We start from the raw sequence: 17,411 nt of genomic DNA, 5'->3' as shown, positions 1-17,411 counted from the left end.
ACCAAGAATCACTCCTAGCTCAGACTTTGTCGGGTGTGGAGGTCTGGCCGATCTGTCTCGAGATTTGAACTCTGCTTCATTTACTCATGGCGATTTTCGTCCGTTTTCCTCGCTTTTTGCCTGTTTAGGGACTTAGTCTCTGGCATTGAGGAAGGATTTTTTGCTGTTTTCCAGGTTTTTCTGGGACTTAGTCTCCGATTGCCTGGATGTGAGTGGGAGTGTGTATGTGTTTGTGACTGTGTGTGTGGGTGTTATTTTTTTTTTGGCCTGCCATTAGTGTCCCTCACTGTAGTACGACGCCGAACCCTGAAGGGGTGCCGTTAGGGCACTTCCATGAAGGGGGGCCTTTAGGGCCTGGTTATAGGAAGCAGTGAGGGCGGCTCTGTTAGTTTAGGGAAGACCCGAAAGGGGCAGTGGCGGGGCCTCCCATCGCCCTTTAGAGGGCAAGAAGCATAGGTTGCCTGTCACTGTAGGGACCTTGGCCACTTTTGCTGTTTTTTGTTTGTGCTGTTTGAGTGGTTGTGTGTGTGTGTGTGTGTGTGTGTGTGTGTGTGTGTGTGTGTGTGTTGACTGAGTTTTTTTGCTGCTTGTGTGGGCAGTATGAAGGGATCTAGCATCCCTAGGCCCCAGGGGCATTCCCGCCTCCTGCTCCCTCAGTCGAGGCTCTCCAACCCGTGTCCTGCTACAGACATGAAGCGGGAGCGTCACTTTTCAGACTCCAGCTCCCACTCGTCAGCTCACGAGGTTTCTCGTGCTGACCCCTCTACACCTAAGTCTACGGGAGTGGTACCTCGCTTGTGTGGTACCTCAACCCGTTCTGCTAAGGCAGCCCACCGACATGAGGCTATGGAGGAGGTTGCACCTGCTCCACCCTCTCTCTCTTCCATCAAGGGCAAGTCAGCTTCCCTACGTGCGGCTGCCAGCCCTGCTCCACGGCAAGGCACCCCCATGAACCGAGCCCTCGGTCTGCAGCCTCGCGCTCCCACCTGCGCACCCTCTCACGAGCCTAGGCCGTCTAGGTCTCCTCGCATTCCCAAGCGGCTGGAGGTCCCGTCGGAGGCTCCTGCTGCGACTCAGATCTCCCCCTCTGCTGATCCTGCTCTGCATGAAGATGAGGGTTTCACCCCTGTGGCACACAAGGGATCGAGGCGTGGTCGCCAGGGAAACGGCCCTTCTCCGGCAGTTCGTACTGGGCCTCCTCTCAGGGGTCCCCCTGCTGCTCGTCCCTCCGTGTCAGTGGCCATGCGTCTGCCGCCCCGCTCTGCATTCCCAGCGTTCCATGTGCCGGTCCAGGACGGGCATGCGACGAGTTACGACGCCGTGGCTGCACTAGAGCGTCACCTGCCAGGGCTACACTGCTCCAACCTGATAGGACGGGATGCAAGCTCGGTGTTGGTGCCAAGGGACGAGGGAGCTTACGACCTCTTGAAAACAGCTCTGCAGGACGAGGCTTCCCTTGTCAAGCTAGTCGAACTGATGCCCGGCCAACAGTCAACGAAGGCAGTCGTCATGGGCTCTCCCTTGCGGATGCCTATGGAAATACTGCTTCAGCACCCTCAGGTCAAAGAGGCAACCCGCTGCCAGAAAGCGCGAACCAGGGAGGAGACTCAACAGGTCATCGTCACCCTGCGGGGTCCTCTGATCCCTGTGATCGACCTGGGGAACTGGGGAGAATATCACCTTCGCCCCTTCACCCCGGAGCCACTCCGTTGCTACAGGTGCCAGTGATACGGGCACCACAGAGCCACTTGCAACCGGGCCACAGTCTATGGGATGTGCAGCGGCCCGCACGAAACGGAGAGGTGCTCGGCCAAGTTCAAGGCCAAGGAAGCTGTCTCTACCCGCTGCCCCAACTGCTCGGGAAAACATCATGCGTGGCACCCCAGCTGCCCAACCAGAGTTGCTCTTGTCAATCGAGGGCGAGAACGCCAAGTTACCTGGGTGAAGGAGAAACAGGCGAGCAGCAACAAACCGGCACCTCCGGGAACTTTCATTTGGGGGCAGTAACGCCGTCCAGCAGCAACTGCACCCCCAGTGCTAGACGAGGCAGCGTTTCCGCCCCTCCAACCTGTTCCCACTCGTCACATGACGACTGCGGAGGTCCATCACCCTCCTCCCCCCCCCCCAGTTCAGCAGACAGTCGAGGAGTTTACTCCACCAATGCCCCACAACACGGGCTCTCCTCTCATAGTCTTCACCAGGGAAGAATTGCGTACTCTGGGGACGGAAATTGCTACAAGCTTGGCTCAGATGCTCGGGATGCTTCTCGGCAGGCCTCTGGAAACGGCACCATTGGTACAGGCTGTGAATGTCATCGTCGACCAAGTGGTAGAGGCAAAACAACACCCGCGCTCTTCCCTGGTACCTCTGGCATCATCTCCCACACAGATAACCGTGGAAGAGCCTCTACCCACCCAGCTTCCTCTGACTTGCCCTCGTATGCCAGTCAACATTCCTCCAGGGCTCACACCAGCCACAGCTGCGATCTAGGGAGAGCGCAGGCCCTTGGACTACAGAAAGATCATCCCCAGTGCCAGACACCGCTGCCAGCCTCCGAGTCCTACAGTGGAACTGTTTAGGGGCATGGAGCAAGCTCGCCCACCTTCAGGAGGCGGCTGCCAGGGACTGCCCTCATGTAATTCTCCTACAAGAGACCCTGCTCCCGGATAATACCACTTTTCGTCTCGTGGGTTACACCACCCATCTCCTTCCGTATGTTCATGGCGTCACACGGAGATGTGCCGTTCTGGTTCAGGACCATATTGCGTGCACGGATTGTGAGCCCCCTCCTTTCTGTGGACCTGATGTGGAGGTCCAGGGCGTGGTTCTCCATCTGGCTACGTCGCCCCTGACGGTATATAATGTATACCGGAGCCAAAGGGGCACCCTGGAGTTGGAAGACCTGTTCTCCCAGGCTGCCAGAGGAGCCATGTACATTGGGGGCGACTTTAACGCCCACCACGCCTTTCTATCTTCGCCTCTTCAGTCTAATGAAGCAGGACGGCACATCTCTTTGGTTCTGGAGGAGATGGGTGGTGTCTCCCTATTAAATGATGTGGCAGAACCCACCCATATCCGGGGAGGTCGCCTCGATCTCTCCCTTGTGTCAGCACCACTTGTGGCCTTGGCGTCGTGGTCACTCCACCCCCACCTTGCGAGTGATCACTTTGCCCTTATGGTTGACCTGCCCCTCACTCCCCTCCCGCCACCCCCACCTCCACCACCACGGTGGGACCTACACCGGGCGGACTGGACGGCCTTTGCCCGTGCTCTCACAACGGCCTTTGAGACATCCCCTCCTGCCTCAGACCTCGAGAGCAGAGCAGATCAGGTAGCAAGTACTTTTGCACAAGCTGCCTCTCTTGCTATCCCATTGAGGCAGCGCTCGACAAGATGCTACCGAGACGGCTGGATCTACTGTGACAGGGTCAAGGAACTGAACCGGAGGCTCAATGCGGTGTGCAAGCAGTACCGACGGCACCGTACATCTCCGCACCGCCGGTACCTGGTTGCTGTTACATGGCATGTGACTTCTGAGAAGCGCCACCTTAGGGAGGAGGCGTGGATCAGATGGTGTCATACCCTAGACTCTCACTCCACTCTCCGCGAGATGTGGAGGAGAATCAGGTCCGTCTCTGATCCACGCCCTCCTCGCCCTCCCTCCCATCCTGACCCTGCCGCTGAGGCCAGCCATCTTGCTCAGCACTTCGCCGACCGCTCTGCATCTTCCAATCTCCCGCAGTCTGTCAGAGCCCTGCAGGCGCAGCTGTCCCCATCTCGTGTTGTAGCTATCCAGGCAGCGTGTAATAGGCCTGACCCTGCTGACTGTCCAATCACCAGTGGGGAGCTTCAGAAAGCTCTGCAACTTAGGGAGGACACTGTGCCGGGGCTTGACAGCCTCACATACTCTGTTCTATCACACGCTGGAGATTGTGGTAGCAAGCGACTGCTTGATCTGCTTAACCTCTCGTGGTCTGAGGGGCGTCTGCCGAGGTCGTGGAAGGCGGCTGTCATTCACCTGATTCCAAAGCCTCGTGATCCCGCTGCCATGCGCCCAATCTCCCTTCTCAGCTGTGTTGCCAAGGTAGCTGAGAGGGTTGTGCGGGCTCGTCTTGCTTGGCGGCTGGGACCACTGCACCCAAGGATTTACGCTTACCATCCTGGCAGGAGTACCACTCATTGCCTTGCATCTCTCCTTGGGGAGCTGAGGAGAGGAAAGGGAATGGCTGTCTTCCTCGACATCGAAAAGGCATTTGAACTGGCAAACCCCACTGTTATACTTGCGGCTCTTGCAGCAAGGGGTGTAGGAGGCAGGCTCCTATCTTGGATCAAGGATTTTTTCCATGATCGATCTGCGGGGGTCCGTTTTCAGGGGCATCTCTCAGCTTTTCATCTCCATCCCAATGGCACCCCCCAGGGGAGTGTCTTAAGCCCTCTCCTTTTTAACATCTTAATGGAGGGGCTTTTGACCGTCGATTATGGGCCAGGCATCTCTCTCCTCTGCTATGCAGATGATATGGCCCTGGTCTTCACACGCCGAGATTGCTTCTCCCAGGCGTACTATGCCTGTCTCGACTCCGTGCCAAATGCAACGAGCTTGGATTGAAAATCAATCTGGAAAAAACAAAGTGTCTGCCATTCGGCCTCCGTCCCCCAGACTTTCCATTGCTTCTCGGGGGTCACCAGCTTACTCTTGTCACTACACACCAGTATCTGGGGGTCTGGTTTGACCAGGGCCTAACCTTTGCAAGCCACGTCAGATACCTGCGGGAACGTGCTTCCACCCGCCTCGCTGCTCTCCGGTACCTTTCAAAAAGGAGCTTGGGGGCATCGTTTTCTGTCCCCCGCACGTTTTACATTCACTCCATACGATCCCTGGTGGACTACGGAGCAATCTGTTTGACTGGTCTCTCCCCACCTATCTCCAAGTCCTTGGAAGTTCTACAAAACAATGCTCTACTTATCATGCTCGGAGCTCCACCTTGGACCCATCTAGTGAATTTGCGTTTGGAGAGTGGGCTGCCATCACTGACGCACCGCATTGCGCTACGCGCAGCAACAATCACACTCCAGCTGGTGCAGTGCCGGCCTGATCTACCTGTCTCAACCCTGCTCAAACAACTTTTGGGCCGTCCACCTGAGGCGCTCCCTCAACGTGACTGGGCCCGAACCACAGCTGCCACCATTCACAATTTGGGAGCTGCTCCAAGCTTGTGCCAAGACCCTGATTCTCCTTTCCCTGGCTTTGAAGATCCACCACCTTGGACTCCACCCCCTTTCCATATCATCAGTCCATCAGAGGCCAAACCTCGCTCTTCTATTCCTGCCATGATTCGTCAGGATGGTCTTAGTCGGGTGGCTGCTTTAGACTCCCCGGGTTCGGCCACCTACTTTACTGACGGCTCTGTTTCTCCTGATGGCTCTGCTGGATCTGCTTTTGTCGTGGGGAATTTGGTTGAATCATGGTGCCTCTCCCCAGGAGTGTCTGCCTTCCAAGCAGAGCTTGCAGCCATTTTGGGTGCATTGCGCCATGCTCATCACCACCATTATAGACGTGCCATTATCCATACGGACTGTCTTTCCTCCCTTCAACGGCTACGCTCTTTCTCCCTCCATGATAATGTGTTCCTCCTAACAGCAGTTTACATGGTTGCAACTCTTCTTGTCCAAAGGGGAGCCACTATCATACTTCACTGGCTCCCAGGTCATGTCGGGATTACTGGCAATGAAAGAGCTGATGACGCAGCACGCGCTGCCTGCTCTCATCCAGAGATAACATTCCCCCTCTGCCCAAGCCCCTCATACATTCTTGGAGCACTAAAGGCAACCATAGGCAGGCTGTCCCGGGAGGAACACCAACTCTGCATCTCGGGGGGCTCTAGCTCTGCAGACTGGTATGCCACTGCTACATCATACTCTCCTCTCCTGCCTCCTAAGGGCCTGCCTAATTATTTAGTAGTGAGAATACGGAGATTGCGCTTGGGGTTCCCCTGCTTCAAACAGATCGCTGGTACAGAGCCTGATCCGTGTCCTCATTGCTTGGCCAGGTCCGATGTGCCTCTCGTACATTACCTCCTTCACTGCCCTGCTACATCTCTGCTAAGGTCTTGCCCCGATGGTGGCCATGCCTGATCGGGTGATGAATTTAGGGATGCTGCTGGCATTGTTGCCAGGGCACCTTTTAATGTTTTACTTAACATGGTTAGGGACTACCCTCCACCACGTTAATTTCGGAATGAGCACTATATGTGCAACTGTGACGGGCTCTTTGTTTGCCCGTGTCCCAGTTCAACTGGGACGAATATCCCCCCCCAAAAAAAAAAAAAAACAAGAACCCGCACTTTATGTCGAACATCCGTGGGCAAACGTGAGGACGTGGAAGAAGGAAAGTTTTGCAACATTCTTCCTTTGAGACGGATTAACATTCGGCTTGGAAAGAGGCTTGGAGGCCACCTTGGGTGATGTGGGATGCCCAGCGGCACCATTAGAAGCTCCATAAGTGGAAAGAGTCGACAGGATTAGAACTCTGCGAGGATAACATTGTATTTTTCAGAGCAGACTCACCAACTGTCTCTCCAACACCATCCCCAGGTAGGGACCTGACTACAGGCGAACCAGCAGCAGCAGCTTCCATTTGGCTAGACCCCTCAGCCTCTGAGGCAGAGGGAACAGTAGAGAGGTTGATACAAGGTTCGACAACAGAGACCTTAGGTGGCCGGTTTTCAGGCTCTGAGGACTCTGACGAATTACAGTGACGTTTGCCAGGTACAGAAGGAGCCTCGTCCATACTGGACAAGGGGGGATGAGTCTCGTCAACATGTACATTTGCCACCACCACAGAAGTACACAAACCATCAGCCACTGAAGTGGAGGCAGAGACCGTTGGAGCAGTGGGTGGACGAGCATCAGTCACACACGTATTAGTAATTCCAGGGTTAACATCCGCCAATTCAGTAGGTGGGGAAATGGTCACTGTGGTCGTGGCAACTTCTGGGACACAGAACAACTTACTGGCGCCCCAGAAAGTACAGAAGCATAAGAAACTCCAGGCTGAAAGAAGAGAGTCTGGGCCCTCCTCTTTGCTTCTGGAAAGGAAACCTTCTCACGTGCGTGAATGCTCAAAACCTCCTTTTCAAGGCAGTAGCGAGGACAGTTTTTGGAAAATACAGCATGAGGACCCCCACAGTGATAGCATTTAAGGGGTCCTAGACAATCACTGGTATGACTCATTTCGCCACAGGAGGCACAAACACCAGGATGGCCAGCCAGTGCACGTTGGCAAAATTTGCTAACATGCCCATACCCATGACAGTGGAAACACCGCTTTGGGTTCGGAACATAAGGCTTCACAGGCAGAGAGAGCCAAGCAAGTTTCACGGAAGCAGGCAATGTTAAGCAGTCAAAGGTCAGAAACAGCGTCGGAGTCGGGGTCAGAATACCATTGATCTTTTTCTGTACCCGGTCAACCTTTACAACACCATAAGAGCATAGTTCTTCTAATAACTGTGACTCAGGTACTGCAGGAGGTCCCGAGAGTAAATAGCCCCCTTACTTTGGTTGAAGGTGCCATGGGGTACACAGGACATACTATTGCCAGATATGGAGGTCAGATTCCGGAGACGGGAGCTTTCTGCTGGGGAGGACACCTCAATAAGTAGGCTACCATCCCCCTGGGTTGAGATCACCGGTTCACGGCCACAAGCAGAAACAATGGTTCGGTGCAGTTCAAAAATATCTATATCCAGCACTGAACCACCAGCAGAGGGTTTCAGTACTAGATACTTAGTGAAGGTCTCAGGCTCACTCTCTTCCGGACTGAACCCCGGAGCCAAACCAACCCGACATGACCTTCTCCTATTCCCAGTTGAATGCTGGGTCAGAGGAGGATAGTCCGTCAGGACCTGGAAAGGCTTTAACGTGGCAATTAAAGAGGACGATTCCACAGAATTACCAGGGACAGATGAGGTGTTGTCAACAGTATTTTTTCTTAAATAATCCATTAATATACAACAGAAACTTCATTCCCCCACCCCTCCACCCACCATGGAGCCCAACAAGAGGAGGTCATATCCCAGAGATAACACCACTGGCGACCCCAGAGGTAGCAGGAGAGTATACGCGGGTAACCACCAGGGGACCTGGGCAAGGGTGACTCCAGGACAGTAGGAGCCACCAGGCCCCCCAGTGCCCACTTGACCCTAGCCAACACATGACCAGCCGATTGACCTGGTCAGGCCCAACCAGGCCACCCGTCTAGCCAGAATAAGGGACCAAACAGGTGTATTGCTAGGTGCAGGGTGCATCATGCAGCATCGCTTAACCTCCAGGACTCCCATCTCCCAGCATTACGGGACGCCACGCACGGCAAACACGTGGGGAGACAACAGTCCCACCCTAGATGGAAAATGGGTTGGGACTAACATCACCAGCAGGCCTTCTCTACCAGAGATGTAGGGGGTGCCTAGTTCACAAGGCCAACAAATGCCAAACCATACAAAAGTGGGCATGCCTCCAAAGTAAGTGGCACCGCCAACCACGCTTCAAGCCCTGCCACCACGTCAAGGTGACCCCCTGCAGCGGGGACAGAGGTATGGAAAACCTGCAAGACCGAGGGGCGAGTAGTGGTCTGACGAGTGAAATTCGATCCTGTTCTTTTCTGGATGGCCTTTGAGATGTTAAGAATTTTATCTCCCGGACTGAAACCTATCTGTAGGGCTACTTCTTTCTGTTTTGTGTCTAGCCAATTCATAAATCTCAGGTAACCCAGCAAATCTCCAAAGTCGTTTAGTGAAATCATAAGGGTTCCATTAATGTCTTTTACCCACTGGGTGCCACGGAACAACTGGCGCATCTCTGAACTAGTAGCCTTCATCACAGCTGCTGCCTCATATAATTTTGCACCTTTAGGTGGGACATTCATATCCTCCTCCATTTGTTTTAATAAATTAGCGAAGCCAATGAGAGATGCGACACTTGAATGCTGACAATAGAGCTGTATTAACTGTTGGCTTAAAAGTTAATTCATTAAATGTTCGACAGTCCTCAAAATGGCCCGCACGAATCGCGGCTCCTATTGGTGACTTGCCCTGGTGTAACCGATCCGTAAGATAAGAGGCTTTAGGGGGTTCAGTTGTGATTTGTCAATTGAAAATGTCTGTTTCGATCTCTCTGAGGAAGTCGTAGATTGACACTGAATTATCCTCGCCCGTAAATTTTGGGCGGTTAGCGTCGTCCAAATATACTGACTGTGGAATTGGGGGGGGGTTGATTCGCCATGGTTGGAAGAGTGTGAGACTGAGTGAGTGTGGAAGTAACTGAAGTAGTTGGTTGATAGTGAAGGTAATGATAGTTATATGTGGGTGAGTTGGGAGCTGAAGTGTCGTAGCAGAGATAGTGTGGGAAGTGGGAAGAGAAGGGGTAGAGGGAAGTTCTAGAGAGTCATCCAAAGGTGAAGGTGTATCTGGAGTTATTTTATCTGGAGGAAAAATATCTGGGTTCTCTGGAGCAGAAGGAGTAGTAGCAGTGGTAGCGGTGGTAGTAGTGGTGGTGGTGGTAGTGAGAATGGTATGAGGGAGTTCAGCTTTAGGAGTTGTCTGAGTACATGAAGAATATTTTTGCTACGATAGACCACTACGAAGGTAAGTCACTGAATCGTCATCATTTGGATCTACCTCCTCACTTTCAGTGTCTTGTCGCTCGCGTAGGGGAGAGAGCTTAGTTTTTGCGAAATATGACACGTAGTGAAGTGGGAAAGATTATAAATAGTGATGAGAATGAAAATGTTTATATACAATGTGAGAATGAGGGAATAGGAAATATTTACAGTGGTAATGGGGGTGAATATGCACAATGGAGGCAAATATGAAAGAAATGATTCGGGTGAAGAAAATGAGGTGAGTGGTGAGTGGTGGGTGGGGTGGCTGAGAAGTAAGGTAAATATAGGCGATGCAAGCTAGTGAATAAAGACAGATGAATGGTAATATGAGGCACAGTCTGTAGAGAAAATCCGTAGAATAATCTCTATAGAAAGGCAAGGAATGGGCTAATTAGAATAAACTATATATTCACATATAATGAATACCGAAACTTTGAGAATGAAGCGAAGTCCGACTTGCTGGAGAAGATTTTGAGACGCTACATGAATGGGGTGTCCCTCTCTGGCGATGGGAGACGGTGGGGGAGAATGACGTCACACTCAAAGTCAACGAATGAGATGCGAGCTGGAGCGTCAGATGATCACCATCAAGAGGAGGGTGAGGGAGTAGGTGTTGGAGGAAGAGGAGGAGATGGGCGTTGCAGGAAGGTCAAGTAATGAGTGTTGGAGGAGGGTGAGGGAGTGAATGTTGGAGGAGGGTGAAGGAATTAGTGCTGGAGGAGGGTGGGGGAGTGGGTGTTGGCGAAGAGTGGGGGAGTGGGGGTGGGTTAGAATAAAAGAGTAGGGGATGGAGAGGATGAGGGTTTGGGAGTTGGATCAGGGTATGAGAGTAGGAACAGGATCAGGATGAGGGAGTGAGGGTTGGGTCAGGGTGAGGAAGTAGGGGTTGGATAGGATCAGGGAGTGGGGTTTGGGTCACAGCAAGGGAGTGTGTTTGGGTCACGGTGAGGGTGTAAGAGTTGGGAGGCGGGTGAGAGTGTGAATGTTGGTGGGAGGATGGGGACTGGGGGTTGATGGAAGGTGAGGGAGTGGAGATTAAGGAGACGGTAAGGGAGGGGATGGAGGGTGTGGGAGTGGGGTTTGGGTCAGGTTGAAGTTTGAATCATGGTGAGGGAGTGAGGTCTGCGTCAGGGTGAGGGAGTGAGGGTTGGGTTAGGGTGAAGTTTTGATGAGGGAACACAAAGAATAGCAAGAATTTAGTGAGAGATCATGGAAGATGAGTGTTTAATGAAGGGATAAAGAAAGGGGTGAAAGTGTGGTAAGGGAGCAGTAAGTCTTGGATGCAGAAATGAAGTATCTTAATCTTATCACATATCTACACTAAAGTTGCCAGTTCTCCATCTTCAGTGCTGAATTATAACAAATAATTAATACTACATTACGATGCTAATCACGAAAAATATGAAAAGGATTCATAGCCGTAGTATCCTCTGCCTCTGTCACTAAGCCATGAGAAACAGGGTGCAAAAGGATGAATAACTGTTTCAAGGTAAGATGCAAGAACAATAGTTATTTTTTGTATGGTGTCGGTATATAGTAACTGTGACCACCTCCTCTTAGCCATAGGATTTCATTGTATGGTAATTTTGACCATCTTCTCTTAGCCATACAAGCATGATGTCAGTGTATGGAAACTGTGACCATTTTCTCTTACTCGTAAGATATCAGTATATGGAAACTGTAACTACCCCCTCTTAGCCGTATGATGTCAGTGTTATGAAACTGTGACTACCTCCTCCAAGGCAATGCTGAGGATGGCACCTCACCTGACGAACGAGGAACGTCTTCAGAGAGTTACTGAGGTCATCAATGAGGTTAGTTTTTGTACAGTAATTTCACGTTTAACACGCATTCACTTAACATGTTTTCACTATAAAGCTGTTTATTAGCTTCTTAAGTCTGATATCTTCTTCCTCTTTTATTCTTCCTCTTTACAAACGATTTTATTCAGCTTAGGGAAGCCTTTTTGAACGTAGGGTATAGGTATACCCTTCGCTAACCGTATTACTCGTACTTAGGGATTCTGTCAATGCTACGCTAACTCGACTGACGGTAGCATGAATAAAAGATATAATACACCATCGAATCGAAGGGGTTAACAATGAAATAGTTTGCACATAGGACGCTACTGTTCATTATTAGACAGTCAAGAAATGCAAGGAAGGCTCGGGGTTGAAATAATTCGCACTAGCAAATTTTCTTACCTCGCCCGGAAGGAGTCCGGCGAGGTATCATTTTGGTCGAGTTTGTTTGTTTATTTGTTTGTTTGTTTGTTAGCAACATTACGGAAAAACGACAGAAAGAAATTACATGAAACTTTTAGGATATATGGGCATTGGTCCCAAGAGGAATTGATTAAATTTTGGAGTAATCCAGGGTCTCTGAAATGGTCAGAATCAAGGTCATGGATTTTCAGAGGGCAATAACTTGAAACCGGTTAAAGATAGAGATATTTACTATTATCAGCAAACAGGAACTCTCTATAGGCTTTCATTTGGCACCAAGACCTTTGACTTTAAGTGACCTTGAAAGGTCAATCTCAAGATCACGGATATTCAGGGGGATACAACTCGAAACTGGTTGTATCCTCCTACATTGTCTATGCTCATTTCAAAGCCAAAGGTGGCTGTTGTGTATATGTACACAGCGACTTATCTTGCTCTCGTGTTCCTGAATTTGATTCTTCTGAATTCTCTGCTCTCTGGCTTCGGCTTTCCTGTCATTATCTGACTAAAAACATCTGCGCTGTTTACTTATCCCCTAATTCTGCTGACTATCAAAAATTCTTTGACTATCTTATTTCTACAATAGAACATATTCTATCCATTTCTCCTTTCTCTGTAATCTCCGTTCTAGGAGATTTCAATGTTCACCACCACCTTTGGCTCTCCTTTCCTTTCACTTCTCCAACTGGTGAACAAGCCTACATCTTTTCTATCCTTAATGACCTAGAGCACCTTGTACTATCATGGAAGTTGTATGGCCAATCCATGCATAATGCCTGACAGTGGCATACTGAATGACGCATTGTATCAACAGGTCGGAGCCAGAGTTCTCGGTATTTCATCATCAATGTTCTGGTCCAAGCCATGTGTTATTATCAAAGTTGTGGTCCTAGGCATGTGATATAATCATAGTTATGGTTGAAGACGTATTATAGTATCAAGGTTATGGTCCAAGGCATGTGTATCAAAGGTTTGGTCCAAGGCATGTGTTATTATCAGAGTTGTGGTCATGTGCTGTTCTTGAATCTATAGTCAGAGTCATGTGTTATCAAAGCTATGAACCAATGCATTTGTTCTATCAAAGTTTTGATCCAAGTCATGTATTATTATCAAAGTTATGGACCAATGCTGGAAGTTTGCTCTCATTCAGCCAGTCCCAAAGAAGGGTGACCGTTCCCAACCTTCTAACTATCGTTCAATTGCTTTAACATCCTGTGTGTCAAAAGTTTTTGAGTCAATATCACAACCTTCTTTCTGATCGTCATTATGGGTTCCTCCAGGGATGCTCCACTGGCGATCTTCTCACCTACCTTTCAGACTCCTTTCGGGACTTTGGCGAAAGCTTTGCCATTGCACTTAACATCTCAAAGGCTTTCAACCAAGTCTGGTATAAATCTTTAATTTCCAAATTACCCTTTTACGGTTTCTATCCTTCTATCTGTACCTTCATCTATAGCTTCCTTTCTGGCCGTTCTATAGCTGCTGTTGTAGAGGGCCATCGTTCTTCTCTTAGATCTATCAACAGTGGTGTTCCTTGGGATTCTGTCCTATCACCAACTTTCATCCTTTTATTCATCAATGACCTTCTAAGCTGCACAAATAACCCTATCCACTTGTACACTGATGATTCCACCCTTCACCTTTCCATTCGGTTCCCGCAACGTCCATCTCAGCAGTTACCTCAGGAAACAAGGGATGAGGCTATGGCACACCTAATGTCTGACTTGGTTCGTATCTCTGACTGAGGTAAAAATAATCTTGTTGTCTTTAATGCATCAAAAACTCAGTTTTTACACCTATCAACCCGACACAGTCTTCCACAGGAGTGCCCTCTAATGTTTAATAATATCCAGCTCAGTCCTGCATCATCCTTGAACATGCTTGGAGTTTCATTCACTCAGGACTTATCTTGGAAAAATCATATTGCATCTCTTGTAAAATCTGCTTCCAAGAGATTAGGTGTTTAAGCCGACTCCGTACCTTCTTTACCCCTGCACACCTGTTGACTTTATACACGGATTTTATTTGTCCCTGTTTAGAGTACAACTCTTATGTGTGGGGAGGCTTCCCACATACAGCTTTTCTCAATTGGATGGAGTCAAAGGCTTTTCGTCTCATCAGCTCTCCTCCTCTTACTGGCTCCCTTCAACCTCTGTCTCTTCCCCGCACTGTTGCATCTTTATCTCTTTTCCATCGCTACTTCAATGGTCACTGCTCCTCTGAGCTGTCTGCTTCCATCCCTCCACCTCTACAGTGGGTGCATAGCACCCGTCTAGCAACAAATTCTCATCCCTTTTCTCTCCAACTCTCTAATGCAAGAATTAACCGTCACTCCCAGTCCTTCATTTATGCAACAGGTCAACTCTGGAACTGTCTCCCTTTGTCTGTATTTCCTACTTCCTATGATCTCCAGTCTTTCAAACGCAGTGTGTCCAGGCATCTCGGAATGAACAGGTCTTGAATTTGGCTCTCTATTGTATTGTTTTTTGTTTTTTCTTGGAAGGAACGGCTTGTGGGTTCATGGCCTTTGGTTCTTTCTTTCTTGCATTAAAAAAAATATTAACAAAGTTTTGATTCAATGCATGTATTATTATGAAAGTTATGGACCAATGGATGTGTTATTATCAAAGTTCTGGTTGAAGGCACGTATTATTATCAAAGTTGTGGTCCTAGGCTGGGAATATTTGTCCAGGCATTGATCTCGCTGTCGGTCGTTGAAAGGTTGAAAGAGAACTGGTGCTCAAGCGCCGTTTTAGCTGATGGTGGTGTAAGCACTTCCTGCATCAATCAGCATGATTGTGGATTTGTTGGTAGGGGTTACGATCTGGTACATGGTAAAGACAGCAAGAATACGAGGAAGAAAAGAGATATGGAAGGAGGTAAATGGGTCAGTGTCAATGTTCTAACAGGGCTGATTTATTATCCTTTATTTAGAGATAAGTCGATCCAGGTTAGAGCACTTGTATCAAGCTTCCAGTCGTTCATCCGTTTGCAAGAGATTTCCATTATCGATCATCTCAGACAAAAGGGTGAAGACGGGGATCTACCATGGCAAAATGATCTGTCCTTTGGGCTGTGATGCTGACAGGGTCTTTACAGCAACAGCCATATGGCTTTCATGTGACACTCTATTCTCCATTTTCTTTCAGTATTTGCTTCTACGGTCTATTATTGTATTTATGAACCTAAAATCTTCCACCTCGTTTAATCTCTCTCCATTAACCAGCATATTACGCCGTCTCCCCTTCTTTCTCAACAACCATGTTCTTACTCTAACATCCACTTTCATTCAGACTTTGTCACTCTGTTTTCAACGTTTTGAACATCTTCAAAAAATCATTTCGTTAATAGTAAGCAGCACAACATCATCAACACAGTAGATTTGATATCACCCACCCATCACGAATCACTATTATCTTTGCTTGTATCTCAGCAATCCTTGCTTTGATATATAAAATTAAATAACCACTGGAAAATCACACTCTTGACTCACTCCTACACTCTTACTAGAACAGTAAAGGTAACCAATAGGCATAAATTTTTTTTAACCAACTTACTTCATGTAGCCGCATGGTGATTCACTACAATGAGGTTTAAGAATAATGACAATACAAACGTTATTAATGAATGGATTTAAATGAAAGTCCGTACTTCAGTCTATGTCAGTCATATACTGCATTTGAAAAACTCTCCAACCTTGGATTTTAATGAGACATACACTCCCCACCAAAGGGAAGCTACTTTGCAGTGGTTGTGGGCCTTGCAGCGTGGTGTGTGGGAGCCCTTATTTTGGTTGCCTGGCTGCTTAGTTAGGACTGACATCCGTCAGTCTCGTGGACAAAGTGCTCCACAACCATCACCAGGTATTGTCACCCTGCCCCGATCATCTTTGGTCAATGATGTTGCCTCGCTCCCCCACATGTTTTTCTGTGTGTGGCATCCCATGATGCTAAAGAGACAAATTCCCTGGTGGGTGGGTGATGCCACATGATGCGCCCCATTGCTTTGCGACATGCGTCTTTGATTGATTGGTGTGGCTAGATGAACAGCTTGACCAATTCAATCGGCTGGCATTTCTTTGGTCAGGGTCAAGTGGGTACCATATGGCGTAGCACTCTATTGGTCAAAAGCTGCTAACTGGTTGTATGGTGGTTACCCATGTATTCTCTTCCATTCCCCCTGGGGCTGTTAGGTGTTCAACAACTTGCCGTTTTGCCTCCCCTTGTTAGGCTCCTTTGTAAGAGAGTAGGGTATTGAAATCACTTCTTATAATTATATGGCACAATCATCCTCCAACATTAATCCTAGTGTGCAATGTGGTCATGCCCACGAATCATCTATCAGCCACATTTCTCCTCCTGCTGACCCTGGGCATTCCAAGGGATCCTGAATCTGAATCTCCTGTTGACAAACCCTGCAGATCTATTGGATCCTCAAATGACTTACCCATTCCAGGAGTCGCCAGTCCTTCCACGGGCTCTAGGGCAGTGGTTCTTAACCTTTTTTGAGTCACGGACCCCTTCGAGAATCTGGTGAAAGCTATGAACCCCTTCCCTTCAAAAATGCACAAAAGCACATGAACACGGCATTTTACATGCAATGAATATACTTTACTGAAAACTACGTCATGCAGTGTATGACATACACAAAGTATAAAACAGTCTTTACAATGAATTATGTTTCTCACTCTTTTTCATGCAAAAACTAATGGCCACTCGATGAAAAAATGAAATACATCCAACTCATGCAAATTAAACAAAACAAAACTTTAATTCTGCTCAGAAGTTCATTTCAATGAGAGTGTTGTTGTTTGAACTGAATAAAAAGAAGAAATTGTGGAGTGGTCTTTGACAAGGCAACACACATGTCATCACCGACATCCAGTTGATTTCGACTTTTCTTTTTGATAGAAACAATCGCTGAAGACCCTGACTCACCAAGGTATGTAGTAGCGAACCGAATCAGAGCACCCATAGCTCGCTTTGCCAGACGAGGGTAGGTTTGCGTTAACAAACACCAGAATTCTTCAAGACTTCGAGTTTTTTTCTGGGGGGGGGGGGAAGGGGGCAGCTAATGATACTAAACAGCTTTGCGCAATATCACTAAATTGTTCTCAATTATTTTGACTTTCACGGACCCCTTGAAGCCCATCCATGGACCCCCAGTCCATGGACCCGAGGTTAAGAACCCCTGCTCTAGGGGTTATAAGGTGCTAGCAGGACACTCCTACTGATGTGCTGAGCATGATAACACTTGAACCATATCAGGCTACTAGAAACAAGGGAAAGTGGAGTTCTCAAGGAAGAGGCACCAAACCCTCTAAGAAAACATTCTGTTCTACCAGTGAGATGATTCCTGTTGTCTTTATACTAGATGACTATGAGAAGTTCTCCATCTTGAAACTGGCTGAGTTTTTTTTTTTTTTTTTTTAAGACCAAAGTATGTTTAAAGTTCACTGTGACCTGGTCAAGGCCTGTGGGTCATCTGAAAATGTTGTCCTACAGGCAGAAGGATCACTTCTTGTTGAGGTC

General features: G+C 48.7%; 1 protein-coding gene across 1 annotated transcript in view; it reads left to right on the top strand.

Moving 5' to 3' along the window:
* The window catches only part of LOC145408781 (protein white-like), a 282,276-nt gene that overhangs the window by 205,156 nt on the left and 59,709 nt on the right, over positions 1-17,411 (top strand). The window contains exon 3 of the mRNA XM_080279431.1: positions 11,398-11,469. Coding sequence (XP_080135557.1) covers positions 11,398-11,469 — 72 coding nt within the window. The remainder of the gene's footprint in view (positions 1-11,397; positions 11,470-17,411) is intronic.

The sequence above is a fragment of the Coenobita brevimanus genome, chromosome 78 (assembly GCF_032717465.1).
Source record: "Coenobita brevimanus isolate Jiangsu-jjx chromosome 78, ASM3271746v2, whole genome shotgun sequence".
Lineage (NCBI taxonomy): Eukaryota > Metazoa > Arthropoda > Malacostraca > Decapoda > Coenobitidae > Coenobita > Coenobita brevimanus.
Note: the sequence above shows the minus strand (reverse complement) of the source record. Positions and strands in the feature narration are given on the sequence as shown.